Raw genomic sequence first — 24,523 nt, 5'->3', positions numbered from 1 at the left:
TCACCAAGGGCAGATATCGACGATGACACGCAGCATCACCTCTAGCGTGTCAGCATAGCCTTCAGTCATCTGAGGAAAAGAATGTTTGATGACAAAGAACTCAAATCAGCCACCAAGCTCATGGTTGACATGGCTGCAGTGTTACCTGCCCTCCTGTATGTGTCAGAAATATGGACACTGCACAGCAGACATCTCAAAGCCCTGGAGAGATAGCACCGGTGGTGATTCAGCAAGATCCTGCAAATTCAGTTGCAGGACAGGCGCTGCAATATCAGTGTCCTCTCTCAGGCCAACATCCCCAGTATCCAGACACTGGTCATGGCTAGTCAGTTATGTTGGATGGGCCACATCATCCCCATGCCTGACGCCAGAGTCCCAAAACAAGCTTTCTACTTTGAACTCCATCAGGGCAAGAAGCTACCAGGAGGGCAGAGGAAACATTACAAGAATTTCCTTCAAGACATCCTGAAAAAATGTGACATCTGCACTGATTCATGGTCATCTCTTGCCTGAGACCACCCAAAATGGAGAAGAAGCATCCGCGAAGGTGCCAGACAGTTTGAAATTCGTCAACATGCCCAGGAAGCAACCAAATGCAAACAGCGGAAGGAGTATTTGGAAATTGGAGAATCCCATTCACCCACTTCACCAAGCACCATCTGCCCCACCTGTGGCCGAGTGTGTGGATCAAGAATTGGACTATTCAGTTGCCTAAGAAACCACAGACCTGGAGTGGAAGAAAGTCATCCTCATTCCCGAGGGAGTTCCGAAGAAGAAGTTTAGTGTGACATCCATTCTGCATCTGTCAGTCTCTGGTTTTGAATATGAGTGTGGGATTCATTCAGTATCTGTCAGTCCCTTGTACTGTGCATGAGTGCAGTTTTCAGGCTGTATCTATTAGTATCTTGTGTGTGAGCTTTGTATTCATCTGCATCTTTCAACCTCTAACACATTATTTGAGTTTTGTAGTCATTCTGAACTGATCCTTGGTAATATATGTGTGTTTGAGGGTGATTGTTTACCTGTTAATCTGTTGTACTGTACATGAGTGTGAGATTCATTCTGTATAACTCTATCTCTGTTCTTGTTGTGTGTGTGTGATTCATTCTGTATGCTCCATCTCTGGTGTTGCGTATATGTGTGGTATCAATTCCATTTCTGTCATTTCTGGTACTGTATGTGAGTGTTTACTTCATTCTGTAACTGTCAGTCTCTGGCACTGTCTGCACGTTCTGGATCCATTTTGTAACTATCAGTCTCTCGCAGAGTGTGAATGTGGAATTAATTTTGTATCTCTCCATCTCTAGTGTCATGTGTAAATTTGTAGTTCATTCTGAATTGGTCATTGGTACTGGATCTGCCATTCTCGAGTACAGTTTGTGAATGTGGGATTCGTTCTGTACCTGTCACTCACTGGTACTTTGTGAAAGTGTGTGATACATTCTGTATCTGTCGGCCTCTGGTCGTGTGTGTGATTGTGGGATGAATTAATTAGCAGTCAGTGGTGCTCGATGTGAATGTGGAAATCATTCTGTAACTCAGTCTGATATTGTTCTGTGAGGTTGGGAATCACATGTATCTTTCAATCCCTGGTGCTGTGTGTGAGCATGGGATTCATTCTGTACCTGTCAGTCATACTGTATGTATCTGTGGGATTTATTCTGTACCTTTCAGTCGCTGGTATTTTGTACAAAAGTGGGATTAATTCTAGATCCACTGCCACACACTGGTTGAGTGTGTGTGTGTGCAAGAAGATAAAAAGATACGAAATAGGAGCAGGAGATGGCCATTTGGCCCATCGAGCCTGCTTCGCCATTCAATAAGATCGGGGCTGTTCTGATTGTGGCCTTAACTCCACTTTCCTGCCTGCGCCCATGACCATTGACTGCCTTTTAGATCAAAAATCTGTCTATCACAGCCTTGAATATATTCAATGACCCAGCCTCCACAGTCCTCTGGAGAACAGAATTCCAAAGATGAACAACCCTCTGAGCGAAGAAATTCCTCCTCATCTCCTTCTTGAATGGGAGGCCACTTATCTTGAAACTGTGTCCCCTAATTCTACATTCGCCCACAAGGAGAAACATCCTCTCAGCATCTCCCTGTCCAGCCCACTGAGAATCGTATAGGTTTCAATAAGATCACCTCTCAATCATCTAAACTCCAGTGAGTATAGGCCCAACCTGCTCAACTTTTTCTCATAATTCAATCCAACTTCCTAAGTATCAGCCGAGTGAACCTTCTCTTAACTGATTCCAATGCAAGTATAGCCCTCCTTAAGTAAGGAGACCACAACTGTGTGGAGTACTTTAGTTGGAATGTCACTAATGCCCTGTACAGTTACAGCAAATCTTCCCTACTTTTAAACTCCATTCCCCACGCTAAAAATGCCAGCATTCCAGTTGCCTTCCTAATTACTTGCTATAGCTGCATGCTAACTTTTTTGTAATTCATGTATCTGGACACACAGATCCCTTGGTACAGCAGCATTCGGCAGTCTTTCTCTATGTAAGTAATATTCTGTTTTTCTATTCTTCCTGCCAAAGTAGACAATCTTCCATTTTCCCATATTATACTCCATCTGCCAAACTTTTGCCCACTGATTTAACCTATCTATATCTCTTTGCAGACACTTTGTGTCCTTCTCACAACTTTCTTTCCTACCTATCGTTGTACCATCCATAAATTTGGAATTACACTCGGTCCCTTCATGCAAGTTATTAATAAAGACAATAAAGACTGAGGCACCAGCACTGATCCCTGTGGCACTCCATTAGTTACAGTTTGCCAATTTCAACATTCCCCAATTATCCCCATTCTGTTTCTTGTGAGTTAGCCAATACTATATCCATGTGCATGCAGTTTTTAGATTGTGTCTATCAGTGTCTGTTATTCTGAGTTTTGGACTCTTTCTCAATCTCTCAGTGCTACTATTTGTGTGTTAGGTTGCTTTAGATGACTCAGGCTGAGGTACTGTCAGTGAGTGCAGTAATCAACCTATACCTTTCAGCATCTGGCACTGAGCATGTGTTTCAAAATCACTCTCTGACTGTCAGTGTCTGGTACTCTGTGTGATTGTGGGATTCATTATATAACTTTCCGTCCCTGGGACTGGTGCAAGTCTGGATTTATTCCACATAGAAATTCTGCATAGCAACAGGCCACTGATGTGGTAGGTTTTAAGCAGACAGGTAGATACATAAATCCTGTTTGAGGTTTTGCCTAGTATTAAATAGTATCTGTCACTGTGAACACAATAGTGAAATATAATGTATCCGACAATCTGATACAGGATTGATGTGCAAGTGTAACTCAGGCTGTACTGATAAATTTGATCAGTGCCACTCAGTCTAACTCTGAGTGAGAATCTTGGACTTGCATGTAAAATGAGCTCAGTCTGGAATTGTACAGTATCTTCCATCTGACATTATATGAGGTTTTAGGACTGGTACGTAATTTGTAGCTCAAACTATACTAATCAAATTTATATTGTATCTTTTAGTTTCACAATCCAGATGAGTTTTAAAGTGGAATCTGAGTTTGTACCTCTGGAATCTGATTATGCACTTGAGATTTGTATCTAATGTATATGTCTGGACACATTATGGGAATTAATACTGATAATAAAGTCAAAACCCGTGTAAATATTAGGCTGGTATTTAACTTGAATCTCGGAGCACTTCATTGAGGTTATTTCTGTAACTTTGAAACAGCAACCATGTGTCAGTTCTATGTGTATTTAATTTGTAGCTCAGGTTGCTCTATTGTGGGATTGACACACTGATAATTTGATAGTGGGTGAGAATTTGGACTGGGATTTGTGTATCTACCTGTCAGTGGTACTGAGTTGGGGTGACATGAAAACAACGTGCGTCTCTCCTGCTCCATTTGATTGATGGATTGAAAATGTGTCTCTGGATCTGTTTCTGCTGTCTGAGACTGTGGAACTGATGACCTGTCTGTGTCTCTGCGCTCTGTGAGTGATAATGTACGGACTGTGTGTGAGTTGGAGCTGGTGACACTCTTCCATGTAACTTGGTGGAGGAAACATCACATTTATTTTGGTTCATTCAATTATTTGCCTGTTTGAACAAAAGAATGTTTATAATTCAAATACTGGTGAGGTAGAAGATACAGGATTTTAATGAGTTTAATCTCTCATAATAATTATAAACGCCCACAAAGGAAGCCCAGTCATACAAATATTATCATTGTTTGACTGCACTGCAATAACAGTTTCTTCCCATTCTGTCTCCATCCCCTTGTCCACACACAACCCGAGAATGGCCTCTCCCTTCCCCCACTCACTCCATGTTCCGGGACCGGTTCCCGCACAACTCCGCCTCTTACAAACAGCCCCCGCCTGCCCCTGAGCTTGCCCCGGACTCGATGCTGATCTCTGAATACATCTGCGGACACGCTCCCAAAGCGATGTGCTGCTGGAAGGAGGCTGGTGTTTGCTCCCTTCCACCGGGACCGGGATCTCTCCATTCGCGGCTGTTTTAAACCATGTTCTTCCGCTCACAGGCAGTGCTGGGGGAGGGGAGCGCAGGCGCAGATTTCTGCAACAATTCCGCAAACAGAAACATGGAAAAATTTCCGGCACAGAATGAGGCCATTCGGCCCATCATGTCCGTGCCAGCGCAAAGAGAGCGATCCTGCCTCATCCCACAGTTTCTTGTTATTGGACAGTGAAGTGTGGAAACAGAAGTGGACAGTCAGGATGTGGGGAGTTACACAAAGAGAATCTATTATAGGCACCAGGTGAGAAGTGTGAAGGACACATTTTAAACAGCGGCTGTTTGGTTTCACTTGAACGGTTAGACCATGGGAGCGGGAACTGGAAATCTGACCTGTGTAAAAGTCCCTGTTCCGTCGGTCAGTCCCATTCATGGCCCAGTGGATTGTTTCTGGATGTCATTAAATTGTTGTAAAATGGCCAAAGCCCCTGGTATGCAGTAGCTGGGGGCTGCAGGACTGCAGTGGAATCAGACACTGACTCTGTTTGTATTGCTGGGTTTCCTTTGTGATTGTTCATAATGATTATTCATTGAAAAATTGTCTTGGTCACTTTTGTATCTTCTACCACATCTCTTCCTGAATTATAATAAATACATTTCCTTTCTGCAGGCAAATACTTGATGGAAGCAGAATAAATGTCGTGATTCCTCGACACAAGAGGAAGTGCAGCCAGCTCCTCACACACAGTAAGGACAGTATCACTCACAGAGAGCAGAGACATCAATTCCACAATCGCCGCCAGCAGAAGTAGTCAGACCGGCACTGATCCCAAGTTCCAGAGACCAACAGTCAATGCAACAGTCACACAGAGCAGGAAAGATTGAACTTGTTTCCATTTCACCACAACTCAGTCCCACTGACAGGTAGATACATCAATCCCAGTCCAAAATCACACCCACTATCAGATTGCAAGACACTGTGTCACTCTCACAAGAGAGCAGCCTGAACTACAAATTCAATGTCAGATGGAACAGACAAACAGTACCTGATTGTAAAATACAGAATTAATCTCAATAATGTACCCAGACCGCAGACTGAGCTACATGTTACACACCACTCCACAAATCTCACAAATAGTCAGTGTGGAAGACACAGTATTAATTCCATTACTGCAAACTGAATGAACCTGACCATTACATACCAGGACATAAAACATATTGTAAGATGAAAGGACACAGACCTGAAATGTTAATTCTGTTTCTCTCTCCACATATGCTGCCTGAACTGTTGAGTATTTTGAGCATTTTTGTTTTTTTAAATTTCATATTTCCAGCATCTGCAGAATTTTGCTTTTATTTTAGAGTTAAAGAAACATTGCATTGTGAGGTGAGAGTGACTGCCCTTGACATCAAGGCAACCTTTGACCATTAATGGCACCAAGGAGCCCCAGCAAAACTAGTGTAAATGGGAATCATGGCAAAACTCTCTGCTGGTTGGAGTCATACCTAGCACTAAGGAAGATGGCTGTGGTTGTTCAGGTCAATCATCTCAGTCTCAGAACATTACAGCTGGAATTCCTTAGGCTCGTGTCTAGGCCCAACCATCTTCAGCTGCTTCATCAATGACCTTCCCTCCGTCACAAGGCCGAAAGTGGGGATGTTCACTGATGATTGCGCAATGTTCAGCACCATTCATGACTCTTCAGCGACTGAAGCAGCCCGTGCCCAGATGCAGCAAGACCTGGACAACATCCAGGCTTGGGCTGATAAGTGGCAAGTAACATTCGCGTCAGTTAAGTGCCAGGCAATGACCATCTCAAACAAGAGAGAATCTAATCATCTCCTCTTGATGTTCAATGGCATTACCATCACTGAATCCCCCACCATCAACATGGGGGGGGGGGGGGGGGTTACCATTGACCATATACTGAACTGGACCAGCCACATAAATGCCGTGGCTACAAGAGCAGGTCATAGGCTAGGAACTCTGTGGTGAGTAACTTACCTCCAGTCTCCCCAAACCTATCCACCATTCACAAGACACAAGTCAGGAGTATGATGGAATACTCTCCACTTGCCTGGATGAGTGCAGCTCCAACAACACTCAAGTAGCCTGCTTGATTGCCCCCAAGCACCACCTTCAACAATCACTCCATTCACCATTGATGCACAGTGGCAGCAGTGCGTATCATCTACAAGGTGCACTGCAGCAACACACGAAAGCTCCTTTGACAGTACCTTCCAAACCTGGAACTTCTACTACTGAGGAGGACAAGGGCAGCAGTTGCAAGGGAACACAATCACTTGAAAATTCCCCTCCAAGCCACACAACATCCTGACTTGGAACTATATCGCCATTCCTTCATTGTCGCTGGGTAAAAACCTGGAACTCCCTTCCAAACAGCACTGTTGGTGTTCCTACATCTCAAGAACTGCAGCAGCTCAAGAAGGCAGCTCACCACCACTTTGTCAAGGGCAATTTGGATTGGGCAATAAATGCTAGCATAGTCAGTGATGCCTACATTCCACAAACAAATGAAAAAAGTGAGGAAATAGTGAAGGGCTTTTATAGAGTACATGGAGACATGCTTCCACTTGTGGTGGCGTCTGAAACAAGAGCCAAAATATAAAATCGTCATTCATATAACCAATGAGGAATTCATGAAAAATGTATTTACGCAGTGAATGGTTCGAATCTGGAATTTGTTATCACAGGGAGAGGTTGTGGTGAATAGTATCGATGCACTGAAGGGGAGGTGGAACAAATGAACAATTGTATGTGGAGAAAGGAATCGTGGGATATACATATCGGGCTTCATTTTTGAAACATTTTTGCATGTGAAGCAGGATGGCTGGAAATATATGTAGAGCATAGAGCAGTTGGGACGATCCCAGTGCAGTGTTTTGTCTGGATGGATCTGCCCAGAACACTTGCAATGCAGGAGCTGGGAGCTTCAGTACTTCAGTGCAGGCAGATAATGACACCGGTTTTCATTTGTGGATGTTCTTAATGATTATTGATTGAGAAATTAAATTGACCTCTTTGATATTATGCACCGCATCTGTTCTTGAGTTATCAGATATATCTTTTTCTTCATACAGGCAAATACTTGAAGATATTGTGATGAATGTGATGGTTGCTGCACTCGAGGCACAAGGAACAGTGCAGCCAGCTCCACTCATACACAGTAGGTACATTATCACTCAGAGTGCAGAGGTACAGATAGTTCATCAGTTCCCTGGTCTCAGACTGCAGAAATAGTCAGGCTCACATTGATCCCAAGTTCCAGAGACACATTTTCAATCCAACAACCAAAGAAAGTAGGAGAGAAAGAAGTTTTTTCCATTTCACCCCGATTGAGTCCCACTGACAGTCAGATACTTCAATCCCAGGTCAAAATCACACCCACTAGCAGATTGAAATGCAATGTGTCAATCTAACAAAGAACAAAGAACAGTACAGCACAGGAACAGGCCATTCAGCCCTCCAAGCCTGCCTGCCTAAACTAAAACCTTCTGCAGTTCCGGGGTCCGTATCCCTCTATTCCCATCCTATTCATGGATTTGTCAAAATGCCTCTTAAACGTCGCTATCGTACCTGCTTCCACCACTTCACCCGGCAGCAAGTTCCAGGCACTCACCACCCTCTGTGTAAAGAACTTGCCTCGCACATCCCCTCTACACTTTGCCCCTCTCACATTAAACCTATGTCCCCTAGTAACAGACGCTTCCACCCAGGGAGAAAGATTCTGACTATCCACTCTGTCCATGCCGCTCAGAACTTTGTAAACCTCTATCATGTCGCCCCTCCACCTCCGTCGTTCCAGTGAACACAATCCGAATTTATCCAACCTCTCCTCATAGCTAACGCCCTCCAGACCAGGCAACATCCTGGTAAACCTCTTCTGTACCCTCTCCAAAGCCTCCACGTCCTTCTGGTTGTGTTGCGACCAGAATTGCATGCAATATTCTAAGTGTGGCCTAACTAAAATTCTGTACAGCTGCAACATGACTTGCCTATTTTTATACTCTATGCCCCGACCGATGAAGGAAAGCATGCCATATGCGTTCTTGACTACCTTATCCACCTGCGTTACCACTTTCAGTGACCTGTGGACCTGTACGCCCAGATCTCTCTGCCTGTCAAATATAATGCAGACTGAGCTAGCAATTAAATATCAGATAGAATTGGCACACGCTACTGATTGAATGGCACAGAATCTAACCTAGTGATGTACCCTGAGATTTAAATTAAATATCATACCCAAAGCTCACACCCATTCATTATAAAGGATGTTTAAACATCCCCATAGTGTACCCTGAGATACAAGTTACATACAAGTACAACATTCATTGCAGTGAATGTTTCAAAGGTGCTGAAAGATATTGTAAGCTGAGACACAAATTAGATACCAGTTCAGACCTCGCCCACACTGTGAAATTGAAAGAGACAGAACCAATTCCATCAGTGTAGATTGATATAAACATCACATACCATTCTAAAAAGTGATGCAATATCAAACTAAAATACAGTATCAATTCCACCAGACCCCCACCAACCTCTGGCTAAAAAATATTTTCCTCATCTCCCCTGTAATCTTTCTGCCAATCACTTTGAATCTATTTCCCTAGTCACTGATCTCTTTGCTCAGGTAAACAGGCCCTTCACTTCAATTCTATCCAGACTCCACAAATTTTGTACATTCCAGTCAGATCTCCCCTCAGCCTTCTCTGTGCCAAGGAGAATAACCCCAGCCTATCCAATCTTTCCTCAAAGCTGCATTTTGCCAGTCCCGGCAGCATCCTCGTAAATCTCCTCTGTACCCTCTCTAGTGCAATTACATCCTTTCTGTAATGAGGTGATCAGAACTGCACACAGTACTCAAGTTGTGGCCTTACTAATGATTCATACAGTTCCAGCATAACCTTCCTGCTCATATATTCTATACCTCGGCTAATAAAGGATATGATTCCATATTGCCTTCTTACCACCTTATCAACCTCTCCTGCTACCTTCAGGGATCTGTGGACATTTACTCCAAGGTACCTCACTTTCTCTCCACCTCTCAGCATTTTCCTCTTAATCGTGTATTCCTTTGCCTTGTTTGACCTCCCCAAATGCATCACCTCACACTTCTCTGGATTGAATTCCATTTGTCATTTTTCTGTGCATCTGACCAGACCATGAAGATCTTCCTGCAGCCTACAGCTATCCTCCTTGCTATTTACCACACAGCCAATCTTTGTGTCATCTGCCAACTTCTTGATCATGCCCCCTACATTTACATCCATGTAGACTACATCAACTGCACTACCCTCATCTATTTTCCTTGTTAATTCTTCAACATTTCAATCAAGTTGGGTAGACAAGATCTTCCCTTAACAAATCCATGCTGACTATCCTTGATTAATCTGTGCCTTTCTAAGTGACATTTTATCCTGTCACTCAGAATAGATTCCAATAATTTGCCCACGGCTGAGGTTTGACTGACTGTCCTGTAATTATTCGGTCTATCCCTCACTCCCTTTTTAAACAGAGGTACAATGTTCACAGTCTTCCAATCCTCCAGCATCACACCTGTATCCAGTGAGGTCTGGAAAACGATGGTCAAACCTTCCGCTGTTTCCTCTCTTGCTTCTTTTAACAGTGTGGGGTACATTTCATCCATCCCTAGTGATTTATCAACTTACAAATATGCTATTCGTATGTCCTGTCACTAATATGTCCTCTCTCCCTCTGTTGATCACATCCAATACTTCATACCCTTCTTCCTTAACTCCAATATCTGCATCATCACCCTCTTTTGTGAAGACAGATGCAAAGTATTTATTGAGAACAGTGCCAACATCTTCTGCCCCGACACATAGGTTACCTTCATGATCTTTTATGGGCCCTACTCTTTCCATAGTTATCCTTTTTCTGTTAATGTATTGATAAAACATCTTTGTGCGAACCTTGATTTTGATTGCCAATATTCTTTCATGCCCTCTCTTAGCTTTCCTAATTTCAATGTTGATTTCCCCCCTCCACATTCTATACACCTCTCGGCTTTCAGTAGTATTGAGTTCTCTGAGTCGGGCATAAGCTTTCCATTACTGCCTTATAATACTACCTGATAAGATCCATGGGGCTCCAGATTTGGCCTTCCCACCCTTTTTCTTTGTGGGAACATATTGACTCTGAACCCCTGGAATCTCCCCTTTGAGTGCTTCCCACTGCTCTGACATTGATTTACCTTCAAGTTGCTGTTTCCAGTCCACTTTTGCTAACTCACTCCTCAGCTTAGTATAGTTGTCCTTGCCCTAACTGAAAACGTTAACTCCTGTTCTATCCTTGTCCTTTACATAAGTATGTTAAAACTGACTGAATTATGATCACTGCCACCAAAATGCTCTCCCACTGCCACTCCTTCCACCTGCCTATCTTCATTTTCTAAAACTACATCTAAACCTGCACCCTCTCTTGTTGGACTTGCTAAATATTGGCTAAAAAAGTTCTCCTGAATGCACCTCAAGAATTCTGCTCCCTCAATTTCTTTCACACTAAAAGTATCCCAGTTCATCTTGGGGTGGTTAAAATCTCCTACTATTACTGCCCTATTGTTCTTGCACTTCTCAGAGATTTGCCTACATATCTGCTCTTCTATCTCCTGTTTGGGGGTCTATAGCACACTCTCAGCAGTGTGATTGCCCCTTTTTTGTTCCTCAGCTCAATCTATACGGCCTCATTTGATAAACCTTCCAACATATCATCCGTCTTCACAGCTGTAATAGTTACTTTGAGCAAAACTGCCACTCCCCCTCCTTTCTTATTCCCCTCCCGATCACATCTGAAAACCCTGTAACCAGGAATGTTGAGCTGCTATTCCTGTCCCTCCTTAAGCCATGTTTATGTAATAACTGTGATATCATACTGCCACATGTCTATTTGTGCCCTCAGCTCATCTGCTTTATTTGCTATTCTCCTTGCATTGAAATAGATATGCTTGAGCACTGCCAAACTCTTTTTAAATTTTCTAACCTTTGTTTCCGCTTTCTTCCAGACTCATCCATTAATTTTCTGCCTTCCATTTTCATTTCTGATTTTGTCCCATCTGACTCTACCTTCCGGTTCCCATCCCCCTGCTAAATGAGTTTAAACCCTCGCCAACAGCACTAGCAAAATGTCCCGCAAGGAACTCTGTCCAGGCTCTGTTCAACTGCAATCCCTGTGACCTGTCCCAAGAATCTAAAGCCCTCCCTCCTGCACCATCTTTCCAGACACACCTTCATCTGTCTTATCCTTTTATTCCTGTACTCACTTGCACGTGGCACTGGGAATAATCCGGAGATTACGACTTTTGATGCCCTGCTTGCTAATTTCTTACCAAGCTTCATAAATTCTGACTTCAGGACAACATCCTTATTTCTACCTATGTTGTTGGTTCCGATGTGGACCACAAATGCTGGCTGTTCACCCTCCCCCTTCAGGATGCTCTGTAACTGCTCAATGACATCCTTGACCCTGGCACCAGGGATGCAACACACCGTTCCTGGATTCACGTCTGTGGCCACAGAAACAGCTGATTGTTCCCTTCACTATTGAATCATCTATCACTATGGCTTTTCCAATCTTCCCTGTACCCACCTTTGCAGCTGAGTCACCCATGGTGCCATGGACTTGGAGCTGGCTGCACTCCCCAGGTGAAGCATCACTGTCCTCCGTATTCAGAACTGAATACCTGTTGGAGAGTGAGATGCGCTCAGTGTGTCCTGCATTACTTGCCTGATTCTTTTTGACTGCCTTGTGGTCACCCATTCCCTCTCTCCATGCAAACTCTTCAGCTGTGGGGTGACCACATCTATGAACATGATTTCCATGTAACTCTCCTCATGAATGCACAGCAGTGTATCCAGCTGCTGCTCAAGTTCCAAACCCAGAGCTCAAGCAGCCGCAATTGACAATACTTACTTGCACAATTTTTTTTTTTATTTCCAAAATATACTTTATTCATAAAGATCCGTAAAAAATACATTACAAAACAGTTCCAAACAGCACCAAGTTAAAAAATACAAACAGTGCAAAGGAGGTCAGTTTCCTTCAATACAGGAGTGAGTTGCCTCACAACCCTTCCATTTCATTTTTCATGCCATATACATTTTATGGCAAACGAAAATTTTCCCGCTACAGTTTGAGGGGTTTTCCATGGATCTAGCCCCGAAGTTCAGCTTGGTGGGGGGAGCTTACATGATGGTCTTTCCCCATTGAGCCTTTGCTGCGGCTGCCCCAAGCTTTAGTGCGTCCCTCAACACGTAGTCCTGGACCTTGGAGTGTGCCAGTCTGCAACGTTCGGTCGTGGACAACTCTTTGCGCTGGAATACCAGCAAGATTTGGGCAGACCAAAGAGTGCCTTTCACCGAATTGATCGTCGTGCAGCAGAAGTTGTGGTTATCTCGGTGTGCGTCCCTGGGAACAGCCCGGAGAGCACAGTCTCCTGTGTTACAGAGCTGCTTGGGATGAACCTCGACAAAAACCAATGCATCTCTTTCCACACCTGCTTTGCAAAGACACATTCCAGAAGAAGCTGGGCAACCATCTCATCCCCACCGCAGACACTTCGAGGGCATTGAGCGGAGAGGGTGAGACTTCGGGCGTGCAGGAAGGATCTGACGGGGAGGGCTCTTCTCACCACCAGCCAAGCTACATCTTGGTGCTTGTTTGAAAGTTCTGGTGATGAGGCATTCCGCCAAATGACTTTGGCGGTCTGCACGGGGAACCATCCGACAGGATCCCCCGTCTCCTTTTCCCGTAGGGCCTTGAGGATATTCCGTGCAGACCACTGCCTGATGGATTGGTGGTCAAAGGTGTTTTCCGCAGAAACTGTTACACGAAGGATAGGTGGTACGGCACAGTCCAACTAGATGGAGCGTTCCACGGCAATGTGACCAGGCCCTTCCTTCACAACACTGGGGACAGATAGAATCTCAGCACGTAGTGACACTTGGTGTTGGTGTATTGGGGATCTGCACACAGCTTGATGCAGCAGCACACGAAGGTAGTCATCAGGATGAGGGCCACGTTGGGTACATTTTTCCCGCCCTTGTCCAGAGATTTGAACATCGTGTCCCTCCGGACCCGGTCCATTTTAGATCTCCAGATGAAGCAGAAAATGGCTCGGGTGACTGCCACAGCGCAGGAGTGGGATATGGGCCAGTCCTGCGCCACGTAGAGCAACAACGTGAGCGCCTCGCACCTAATGGCCAGGTTCTTACCCACAATGGAGAGAGATTGCTGCCCCCACATGCCCAACTTTTGTCGTACCTTGGCTACTCGCTCCTCCCATGTTTTGGTGCACGCCCTGGCCCTTCCGAACCATATCCCCAGCACCTTCAGGTAGTCTGACCTGGCGGTGAAGGGGACAAAGGATCGGTCAGCACAGTTCCCAAAGAACATGGCCTCGCTCTTGCCGTGGTTAACATTGGCTCCCGAGGCCAGTGTGAACTGGTCGCAGATGCTCATCAGTCTGCGCACAGACAGCGGGTCCGAGCAGAAGACGGCGACGTCATCCATGTACAGGGAGGTTTTAACCTGAGTGCCTCCACTGTCTGGGATTGTTACCCCTCTTATACTCGCATCCTTCCGGATAGACTCAGCATAGGGTTCAATACAGCAAATAAACAAGACGGGAGAGAGGGCAGCCCTGTCTGACTCCAGATTGGATCGGGAAACTTTCTGATTCCCACCCATTGATTGAGACTGTGCTGCTGATGTTTGTGCAGAGCAGCTTGATCCAATTGCAGATTCCCTCCCCAAACCCCATTTTGGAAAGTATGTCCATCATGCAGGTGTGCGATATCCTGTCAAAAGCCTCTCCTGGTCCAGGCCGATGAGGCACGTGTCCACCCTCCTGTCCCTTATGTGGGTGATCGTGTCCCTGAGTAGGTACAGTACAGGTCTGATCAGGGTGGATCACCAACTCCAGAGCAGACTTGACTCGACTGGCTATGACTTTTGACAGTATCTTGTAGTCAGCATTAAGCAGTGAGATGGGCCGCCAATTTCTGATTTCTGCCCTCTCCCCCTTCCCCTTGTAGTTGAGGGTGATGATGCATTTCCTCATGGATTCTGACATGCTGCCGGCGTGGAGCATACTCTCGTATACTTCCAGCAGATCCGGACCGACCCAGTCCCACAGGACCAAATACAACTCAACCGGTAAGCCGTCGCTTCCAGGAGTTTTACTTATCTCGAAGGACTTGACGGCCTTAGTCAGCTCATCCAGATTTAGCGGTTTGTCCAGTCTCTCCCTCCTGCTGTCATCTAAGACCTCTGTGATAGATGACAGGAAGGACTGGGAGGCTCTGCTGTCTGTGAGCTTCGCGTCATACAGCCCAGCATAAGAGGATTTGCTAATCCTTAGTATGTCGTACTGCAAAGACGTTACTGAGCCATCCTCTTCCTTCAGGTTGCTGATAACAGAGTTCTCTCTGTGTATCTTTTGGAAGAAGTAAGACGAGCACATCTCATCCTGCTCAATAGAGCGGACTCTGGACCGGAAGATGATCTTGTCGGCCACTGTGGCAAAGAGCGAGGCCTGCTGGCTCTTCACCTCATGAAGGTCCTCCTTGACCTTGACCCCCATCGACTGAAGCCAGAGCAGATTTTGCATACTTATGTGGAGTCGTGACATTTCCATCTGTCTCTCTCTCTCGCTCTCTGAACCCCTTTGAAGATAAAGAACCTCTTGATGTTCTCCTTGATCACTTCCCACCAGTGAACAGGAGACTCAAAGGTGGGGTTTCACGGTCCTCCAACCTTTGTAATCCCTTTTGAGTTCCTCAACATTCTCTGGGGTTTGCAGTGTAGCATTGAGCTTCCATGTCCCCCTGCCAACCCGCTGGTCATCCTGTAAGTGAAAGTCAGCCAGTAAAAGGCAATGCTTGGAGAAGAACACCGTCTTGACGTCGGTGGATCTGACCGTGAAAACACGGGACACAAATAGGAAGTCAATCCTGGAATGGGCAGACCCGTCCGTTCTTGACCATGTGTATCTTTGCTGCGCTCCGTCTGCAGGTTTGCTGAAGACGTCGTGCAGTTTGGCATCTTTTACTGTTTCTATTAAGAATCTGGACATAGCTCGTGGTGTTAACGGGTAACATATTATTTATTGTATTTATTTTGAGATACAGCACTGAAACAGGCCCTTCAGCCACCGAGTCTATGCTGACCATCAACCACCCATTTATACTAATCCTCCATTAATCCCATTACCCTCTCACATCCCCAACTTCCCTCAAATCCCCTACCACCTACCTATACTTGGGGCAATTTATAATGGCCAATTTACCTATCAACCTGCAAATCTTTGGCTGTGGGAGAAAACCGGAGCACCCAGCGAAAATCCACGTGGTCACAGGGAGAACTTGCAAACTCCGCACAGGTAGTACCCAGAATCGAACCCAGATCGCTGGTGCATGCTTACTAACAAGAAACAGAGAATTAGGATAAATGGGTCATTTTCAGGTTTGCAAACTGGAACTCGTGGAGTGCCACAGGGATCAATGCTGGGGCCTCAACTACTTCCAGCCTATATTATTGATTTGGATGAAGGGATCGAGGGTATTGTAACTAAATTTGCTGTTGACACAAAGAAAGGTGTGAAAGCAAGTTGTGCGGAGGACACAATGAGTCTGCAAAGAGATAAAGACAGGTTAAGTGTGTGGGCAAAATTTGGCATTTTAAGTATAATGTGGGAAAATGTGAAGTTATCCACTTTGGTATGATGGAGAGAAAAGAAGAATATTATTTAAATAGGGTGAGATTGCAGAATGCTGTGGTATAGAGGGATCTGGGTGTCCTCTTATATGAATCACAAAAAGTAAGCATGAAAGTACAGCAAGTAATTAGGAAGGCTATTGGAATTTTGGCCTTTATTGCAATGGGGTTGGAGTAGAAATGTAGGGATGTCTTGCTACAACTGTACAGCGTGTTGGTGAGACCACACCTTGAGTGTGCATACAGATTTGGTCTCCTTATTTAAGGAGGAAAATACTTGCATTGGAGGAAGTTCAGGCAAACATCACTGGCTTGATTCCAGGGATGAAGATGTTGTCTTATGAGGAACGTTTGACCTGGTTGTGCTACACTCATTGGAGTTTAGAAGAATGAGAGGTGATCTTATGAAACATATAAGATACTGAAGGGGCTTGACAGGGTATTTACTAAGATGATGTTTCCCCTCAGTGGGGATGATGTTTCCCCTCAGACTCGGTGGGCCGAAGGGCCTGTTTCAGTGCTGTATCTCTAAACTAAACTAAACTAAAACTAAACTCATGAGGGAATCAAGAACAAGGGGGAACAGTTTCAACATAAGGGGGCTCCCATTTTCGATGGAATTGAAGAGGAATTTCTTCTCTCAAAGGGTTGTTGTTCTTTGGAATTCTCTACCCAAGAGGATGGTGGAGGCTGGTCATTGAATATATTCAAGGCTGAGTTAGACTGACTTTTGATCTACAAGGGAGTGAAGTGTTATGGGGGCAGGCAGGACAGTGGAGTTGAGACTATGATCAGATCTGCCATGATCTTATTGAATGGTGGAACAGACTTGAGTGGCAGAATGGCCTAATCCTGCTCCTAGTTATTATGTTCTTGCATTATAATGCCAGGTGGAATTAAAAACCTGACTTGTGCAAATATCCCTGCTCCAGCAGGTATTCCCATTCATGGAGCAGTGCAGATGTTGGGTTGTTCCTGGATGTCACTAAATTGTTATAAAACTACCAAAGAAAACCTGATCAGCAGAAGCTGAGTGCTGCAGTGGAATCAGACACTGACACTCTTTGTATTACTGATCATCCTTTGTGGTTGATCATAATGATTATTAATTGAAATATTACATCCATGTCTTTTCTAGCTTCCACTTCAAATGATCTTGTGTTACAAGAAATATTTATCTTTCTTTCTGTCGGCAAATACTTGAAGGACCCAGAAGGAATGTGATGATTCCCCGGCACAAGAACATGTACAGTCCACTCCTTCTAACACAGAGTAGGTACACTATCACTCCCAGAGCTCAGAGACACAGACAGGCCATGAGTTCCACAGTCACAGAGAGCAGAAGCAGTCAGACTCACACTGATCCCAAGTTCCAGAGACACATTTTCAATCCAGCAGACAATCAAACAAAGCAGGAGAGGCAGAAGTTGTTTCCAATTCACCCCAACTCAGTACTGCTGAAAGGTAGGTCCATCAATCTTAGTTCAAAATCACACCCACTATCAGATTGAAAGGTACCGGATCAATCCCACAAGAGTGCACCCTAAGCTACAAATTAAATATGAGGTAGAGCAGCTGATGGAAAGGTACAGAATGAATCCTAATAATGTAGCCCAGACTGCAGACTGAGTGACAGATTACAATGTAGTACAAACCTCTGATGCAGTATCAAAAGGAAAGTTACAGTATTATGTCAATTAGTGCACACTGCACTACACATTACATACCAATCCAATAATCTCTCTAAGAGCTGTACTGAATGATATCATATCAATTGAATGATTCTGATTATACTGAGCATGCCATGTGTGAGTTTGAAATATATGTTGTCATTCACAAATGTGTTCATACAGTTCCAGACTAAATACTAGTCCAAAAAGCTCAAACCACAACTCAGTAATACACACAGTTAAAATGTGCAGTGATCTATATTTTAAAATACTAGTGAGACAAGAAAATGGTGATACATTATGGCATTAAACAAATAGTTCTCAATACCATCCCTGAGATACATATTAAGTACTGGTCCAGGAGAATTCCACACTCATACAGCACCAGCGTCACATAGATACAGAATGTATCACACTTGCAGACATAACCAGCAACTGAGAGATACAAAATTAATCCCACTGTAATGGACTGTCCAAGAGACAGACACATAAAAAATGAATTGTAACGCATATTCAGCACCAGAGACTGCCAAATGCAAAATGAGCCCTGGATATGCGCATGCAGACTGTACCAGAAACTGACTGATACAGAATGAGACCCATACTCATATGCGGTACCAGAGGCTAACAAGTAAAGAATAAATACAATATACACTTCCAGTACCAGAAAATAATATATGCATAACAGATATCACTCACATACATTAGCAGAGATTGACAGACAACAGAATGAATCCCACAATCTCATTCAGTACCAGATACTGACAGGTACAGAATGAATCCCATACACACTGTACTAGGCACTGAAAGACATAGGAGGAATTGCACATTCGCATACAATAGAAAACACTGACAGATACTGCAGGAGTCACATGCTCACAGTCAGTACCAGATACTGTTGAAAAGAGAGTTAATCCCACACTTGCATTCATTGCGAGAGACTGACAGATACACAAAGGATATCCACACTCACATAGAGTAACAGAGACTGACATGCAAAACTTGAACCACACATATGCATAGTACCAAAGTCTGAAAGGTATTGAGTCAATCCCATAATCAGATACAGTGTCAAAGACTGACAGGCACATTCGAGTTCACTTGCATAGAATACCAGAGATTTTCACGTACAGAATGAACCTCATTTCTCATTCAGTCTGGATACTAATAGATGCACAATGAATCCTACAATCATACTCGATACCAACTTCAGATAGACACCATATATATTCCCCTCTTATTCACAGTATCATAGACTGACAGGCACAGAGTGAGTCACAAACTCAATTAATTTCAGAGACCAGCAGATAGAGAGTTAATCTCACTCTCACAGAAAGAACCAGAGATTGACAGATATACAGTGAGACCATAAAATGACTCACAAAAATGACAGACACATAATTAAAACCACTGGCATATATAGTACCTTAGACTGACACATGGAGAATGAACCACACAGTCACATTCTGACTGTAAGATTGATGCATACACAATGAATCTCACACTCACATTTAGTTCTGGACACTGACAGATACCGAATGATATCCACATTCAGCCAGAATAGCAGATAGATACAGAAGCTGCCACACATTCACGTACAATACTCATGATTGACATGCAGAATGAATCACACAATCACATTTAGTTTCATAGACTGACACTGAAATAATCTCACACTCAGACACAGTACCACAGACAGATAGATGTAGAATTAAACTCGCTGTCACATAATGTACCAGAAAGTGTGTCAAAATTAATCTCATACAGTACAAAAGATGGATTGAATTTGTCTCACACTCAATGTAATAGGTTTTAAGCAAGTGAAGGCGGGGGGAGGTGGGGAAGAGAACAAAAGGTAAGGTGTGTAATAGGGCAGAGGGCAGGAGAGATTAACTGACAAGGAGGTCATGGGGCAAAGGCAAAGGGAGTGTGCTAATGGTGTCGTGAAAGACAAAATATTAGTGCAGAGAGAGTGTTAATGACAGAATAATCAATAGTTCTGTCCAAAAGCGCATACTTGAAAAACCAAGTTTAAGGCAGGCACATGGTTAAAAAAAAAGATAAAATAAAATAATAAAAAGGGTTGAGAGCCCTGTCAACCACAGTGAGGTGGAAATCGGAAACGAAGTTGATGAAATTTTCCAGTTCAGAGCGGAAGCAGGAAATGATACTGATCCAGTCATCATTGTGCCGGAAAGAGAGCTGGGGGTGGAATCCTGAGTAGGACTGGAAAAAAGAATGTTTGACATACCCCACAAAAAGACAGCCATAACCATTTACAGAGATAGGGCACAAAGAATCATCATGGAAAGAGGCATGAGCTTCAAATCCAAAGCTGAAGTGACAGGATCAGAGGAACAGCTGTTTGTTCTGCAGTGTGGACTTCGGTCAGATCTGTAAACAAGTAGTTGCACAACAAAGGGAGAGAACTCAAAAATTAGAGTTCTGCCTTTCAGGAATATTGCCGGAAAGCACTTTTTCACACAAAGGGTAGTGGGAACCTGGAATTCTCCCCGAAAAATCAGATAAACCTGAGGGTCAATTGACAATTTCCAACCTGAGATTGAGAGATGTTTATCGAGTGACGGTCTGAGGGTTTATGAAATCACAGCAGGTAGCTGGAGTTAAGATACAAGTGAGCCAGGATCTAATTGAAAGGTGCAGCAGGCTCGAGGGGCTGAATGGCCGACCCCCATTTCTATGTTCCTATGGCTGCAACAGGGCAGAAACAGCTGCGAACATACGTTGCATTTCACATTTAACAGCAAAAATACCAGCAGTCAGGAGCTGAAAAGGGAAAGATGACCCCTCGATGACCTGAGAATAAGTACAGAATGGCCTCCTTCAGAACTGGTGATTTTATCAGGATAAGATGCCGAACATTAGAAATTAATTCAACGGGAATCGCCATCTTCCGCCTCCAGGAATTGGACAATATAATGCTGGGATGTGGGAGTTTGGTTTGGGCAGGGGGTTGGCTGTGACACCACGAACACTCCCTCTCCACCTCCTCACTCCATCACCCCACCCCCTTCCCCTCTCCATGGGCACCCGGCATCATCCGATCCACAGATACTTTCGAGCAGACATTGCTGGGGAGTGACCGGAGTCCTGGTTCTCTGTCTCCACTTTCCCAGTCCCACCCATGGCCACTGAGGCTCCTCTCCCCCCACCCACCCTGAGAGCAACTAACCCACCTTGTCCATAAATTTAAACTGGAAAAGTACTCGTAAAGAGCAGGAGCAGAGGGGAGGCTGTAACCCATCAGAGAGGATTGTGTTCCTGAATCCCCAACTCTTTTTGCCATGTTTCCATTCAATGTCCACACTCTCTCCTTGGTCTGTCCCTGGAGACCTGTCATATCACGATTCTCTCCAGGGAATTTCTAAAGATATTTTCCCCATCCCTCCAGGATTGGCCTGGAGTCCCCAGCACTCCCTCCATTGCAGTACTTTCTGAAATACTACCGTGCCATGTAATAGTCAAGTGAGACAGTGGGGAACTAGGCAGATCAACAGGATGTCTGGCAGATTCAGTGTGAGACGGTAACACTGCCGGGTAAAGACCGCTTTCCAACTCCAATCTTAACACAGGAGATTCCCCAAACAGCTGCAATAAGGTGTTTGTAAATTGCTGGGAGAGGATGTGTGTGGAAATGGTGACGTTACTGAGTAGGTTATTTGTTATAGAATGGACTGTGTTTAAGTGGGAATATTACTGAGTGTTAATTGTAGTGGAACCATATTTAAAAGCTCCGGCTTTCTGGAAAGCCTTGACTATGAAGGCCGAGTCTGGAAGGGTTTGTGTGGAGAGCTGGGTTTCGGTTCCACTGTTAATAAAGGGTTTGAAATTGGCGAACCAGAGGAAACTGGAGGTGGAGCTGAAAGATGAGGGGCCGTTCTCTCTCCGTCTGTCACTCTGGGTATCTCCTCCCCATCTGCTCTCTGTTCAATCTTCACTCTGTCTCCTCCCCTTCCTGCTCTCTCTCTGCCATTCTCAGACAGGTCCGGGCGGTCTGTGTAAAGTAGAGCCTGCAAGAGTCTGCTTCTTATATTGTGTAGTGATCTGAGTGAAGAATCATCATGTCTGGCAGAGGTAAAGGAGGCAAAGGACTGGGCAAAGGCGGAGCAAAGCGGCACCGCAAAGTGCTTCATGATAATATCCAGGGCATCACCAAACCAGCAATCCGCCGCCTGGCTCGCCGTGGCGGGGTCAAGCGGATCTCGGATTTGATCTATGAGGAGAATCGCGGGGTGTTGAAGGTTTTCCTGGAGAATGTGATCAGGGATGCGGTCACCTACACTGAGCACGCCAAGCGCAAGACGATCACTGCCATGGATGTGGTGTACACTCTGAAACGGCAGGGCCGCACTCTCTGCGGATTCGGCGGTTGAACAATTTGACCCTTTCCAGCAAACACAAAACAAAGGCTCTTCGAAGAGCCACCCACCACCTCACAGAGAGAGCAGTGACCGAGAAATGGGAGCTGGGATAGGCTGTTCAGAACAGTTCAATCAATCTGAAATATTTCAGATTTCCAGCATCCGCTGTATTTTGCTTTTAATTCTTTGTTCAATCAATCTGCTGTGTTCGGGGAAAAAAAAAAACTGGAAACCCCGAATTTTACATTTCATTTGCAGCAAGGATGTGCAGTGGATTTGATTTTCTAAACGGGCTGTGTAAACAGTGCCCGAGGCTCTACACTTTGTTATTTCCCCAGTCGACACATGCCCTCAGTGAAAAGCCACATCACTCCTCCAGAATCACTCATTGTTTTCATAGAATTTCAAAATGATTTCGCTGCAATGAGGGAATCCGGGAGTTTTGCAGCAGCCGTTGAATCGGTCACTGGAACCAGACCCACTTGTGATGTTATTTCCCCCGAGACGGTGTTTCCTGCACTGAAACTGACAGGGTTTGTGAAACTGATCAGTTTCAGCTCAATCATTCAGGGACGTGGAATTCCCACAGCTTGAGCCCGCGCGATCCAGAGCCCACTTCTGATTGGTCACCCACGTCTCATTCACATGTCTTAACCAATCGCAGAGCCTCGAATTAGAAAATACAGCAAATCACTGGCTTAAATTGGCAGAAAGTTTGAATTCGAAAAAGCCGCCAATTTCAGTGTCGGAAAGAAGCCAATTAATGGTAAATCAGGCGTTAATTTAAAGTTGTTCGTAAACTCGTGCCAGGACCTTGTGCTGATAAAAGCGGAATAAAAAAAAGCTTTTGATGGATTATATATATTACGAAGTTTTAATCTGTAATTTTTTTGTCTACTTATCTGTACATGGCAGTAAGACTCTATTCAGCAATCTGTAACGGGACAAATAACTCACTCAGTGTGGAACTAATAAATTAGACAGGCTTTGGGGTGACAGTGGGAAATCACTGAAACAGATGCTTAAACATTTGAAATAGTTCTCATTCGGTCCTGTTACTGACATTTTGGAATCAGACAGTAAACGGCCCTTTCACAGAGACTGTGGGTGGCTCTGAAAAGAGCCTTTGGTTTATTAGGTGACATTTTGGCCGCTTTACTTTTTCTGGGAGCTCTGAGCGCTGGTTTTCTTGGGCAGCAGCACGGCCTGGATATTAGGCAGCACCCCGCCCTGAGCAATAGTCACTCCCCCCAGCAACTTGTTGAGCTCCTCATCGTTGCGGACGGCCAACTGCAGGTGTCTGGGGATGATGCGGCTCTTCTTGTTGTCCCGGGCCGCGTTACCGGCCAGCTCGAGGATTTCAGCGGTCAGATACTCAAGCACAGCAACCAGATAGACCGGGGCTCCGGCACCCACACGCTCAGCAGAGTTGCCCTTTCTCAGGAGCCTGTGAACACGGCCCACCAGGAACTGCAGTCCAGCCCGGGAGGAGCGAGACTTGGCCTTGGCCCGAGCTTTCCCGCTGGTCTTTTCTCTTCCAGACATTTCCACAATCTCGCAACGACTTTCACAAAGAACAGATACTTTCCGCCGCATTTACTTTACTGATAGACTGAAAACTCTCCCCATTGGTCGCTACTAAATTCACCTCATTTGCCTATATTCTTCACCAATCAGGTCACTGACAACAGTAGTGGGCGGGGTTTACCGCCAAAACATCAGAAGCAGAAAATTTGTCAATTTCAAAAAGACCGCCAATTTCATTGTCAGAAAGGAGCGGATTAAAATAAATGTCATCCTTAGTCAAATATTTAAAATCCCTTGTCTTTATTTTGTTTTATTCAACTTTTTCCGTCACGAATTACAGACGCGGGTTTAAAATGTTATTTAAATTGTGGATCTTTCTTCAATTGCTTTCAAACTGTCCCGGAAGGTACTAAATCCCTGTTCACAGCATTTCCCTGAAGGGAAACATTCAGTTTATCTTCAATCAGAGCCCAGTGTCCTTCTCTGAAAAGAGGAAGCAGGATCGAGTCCTCAAACTGCCCTTCGTCTGCTGTGTAATAATCCCATTCCGGGCTGTTACACTGCAGAGAGTTACTGTTAATAAAATGATGAATCAGTTCACATTTCAGGAATAGAGTGAAGGGACTGAGGTCTGACACTTACCGCTGAAAGCAGCTGTTAATGCGGTCATTCAGGGGCTGTGCAAAACCACAATAACAGCTGTAAGCAAAAAAGTAAAGGCAGATGAGC

At 44.6% G+C, this 24,523-nt stretch overlaps 1 protein-coding gene across 1 annotated transcript; it reads right to left on the bottom strand.

Moving 5' to 3' along the window:
* LOC137360388 (histone H2A-like) lies at window positions 1–23,812 on the bottom strand. Its single transcript, XM_068025868.1, has 2 exons — window positions 23,447–23,812; window positions 1–69 (listed from the first exon to the last, which is right to left on the bottom strand). The coding sequence occupies exons 1-2, from the start codon at window positions 23,810–23,812 to the stop codon at window positions 1–3; spliced, it is 435 nt and encodes a 144-aa protein (XP_067881969.1).
* Between the last annotated feature and the right edge of the window lie 711 nt (window positions 23,813–24,523).

This window comes from Heterodontus francisci, unplaced genomic scaffold (assembly GCF_036365525.1).
Source record: "Heterodontus francisci isolate sHetFra1 unplaced genomic scaffold, sHetFra1.hap1 HAP1_SCAFFOLD_573, whole genome shotgun sequence".
NCBI lineage: Eukaryota > Metazoa > Chordata > Chondrichthyes > Heterodontiformes > Heterodontidae > Heterodontus > Heterodontus francisci.
The sequence above is the reverse complement of the archived record's forward strand: the minus strand, read 5'-3'. Positions and strand labels throughout refer to the sequence as shown.

Bases quoted from the DNA above. Each gene is read 5' to 3' on its own strand.
- LOC137360388 (XM_068025868.1), bottom strand. From the start codon at position 23,812: ATGTCTGGAAGAGAAAAGACCAGCGGGAAAGCTCGGGCCAAGGCCAAG. The intron at 70-23,446 runs GCTCAGAGCTCC...TCTTTTCCTCAG, and splicing joins TGCTGCCCAAGAAAACCAGC to ATGACTGAAGGCTATGCTGA.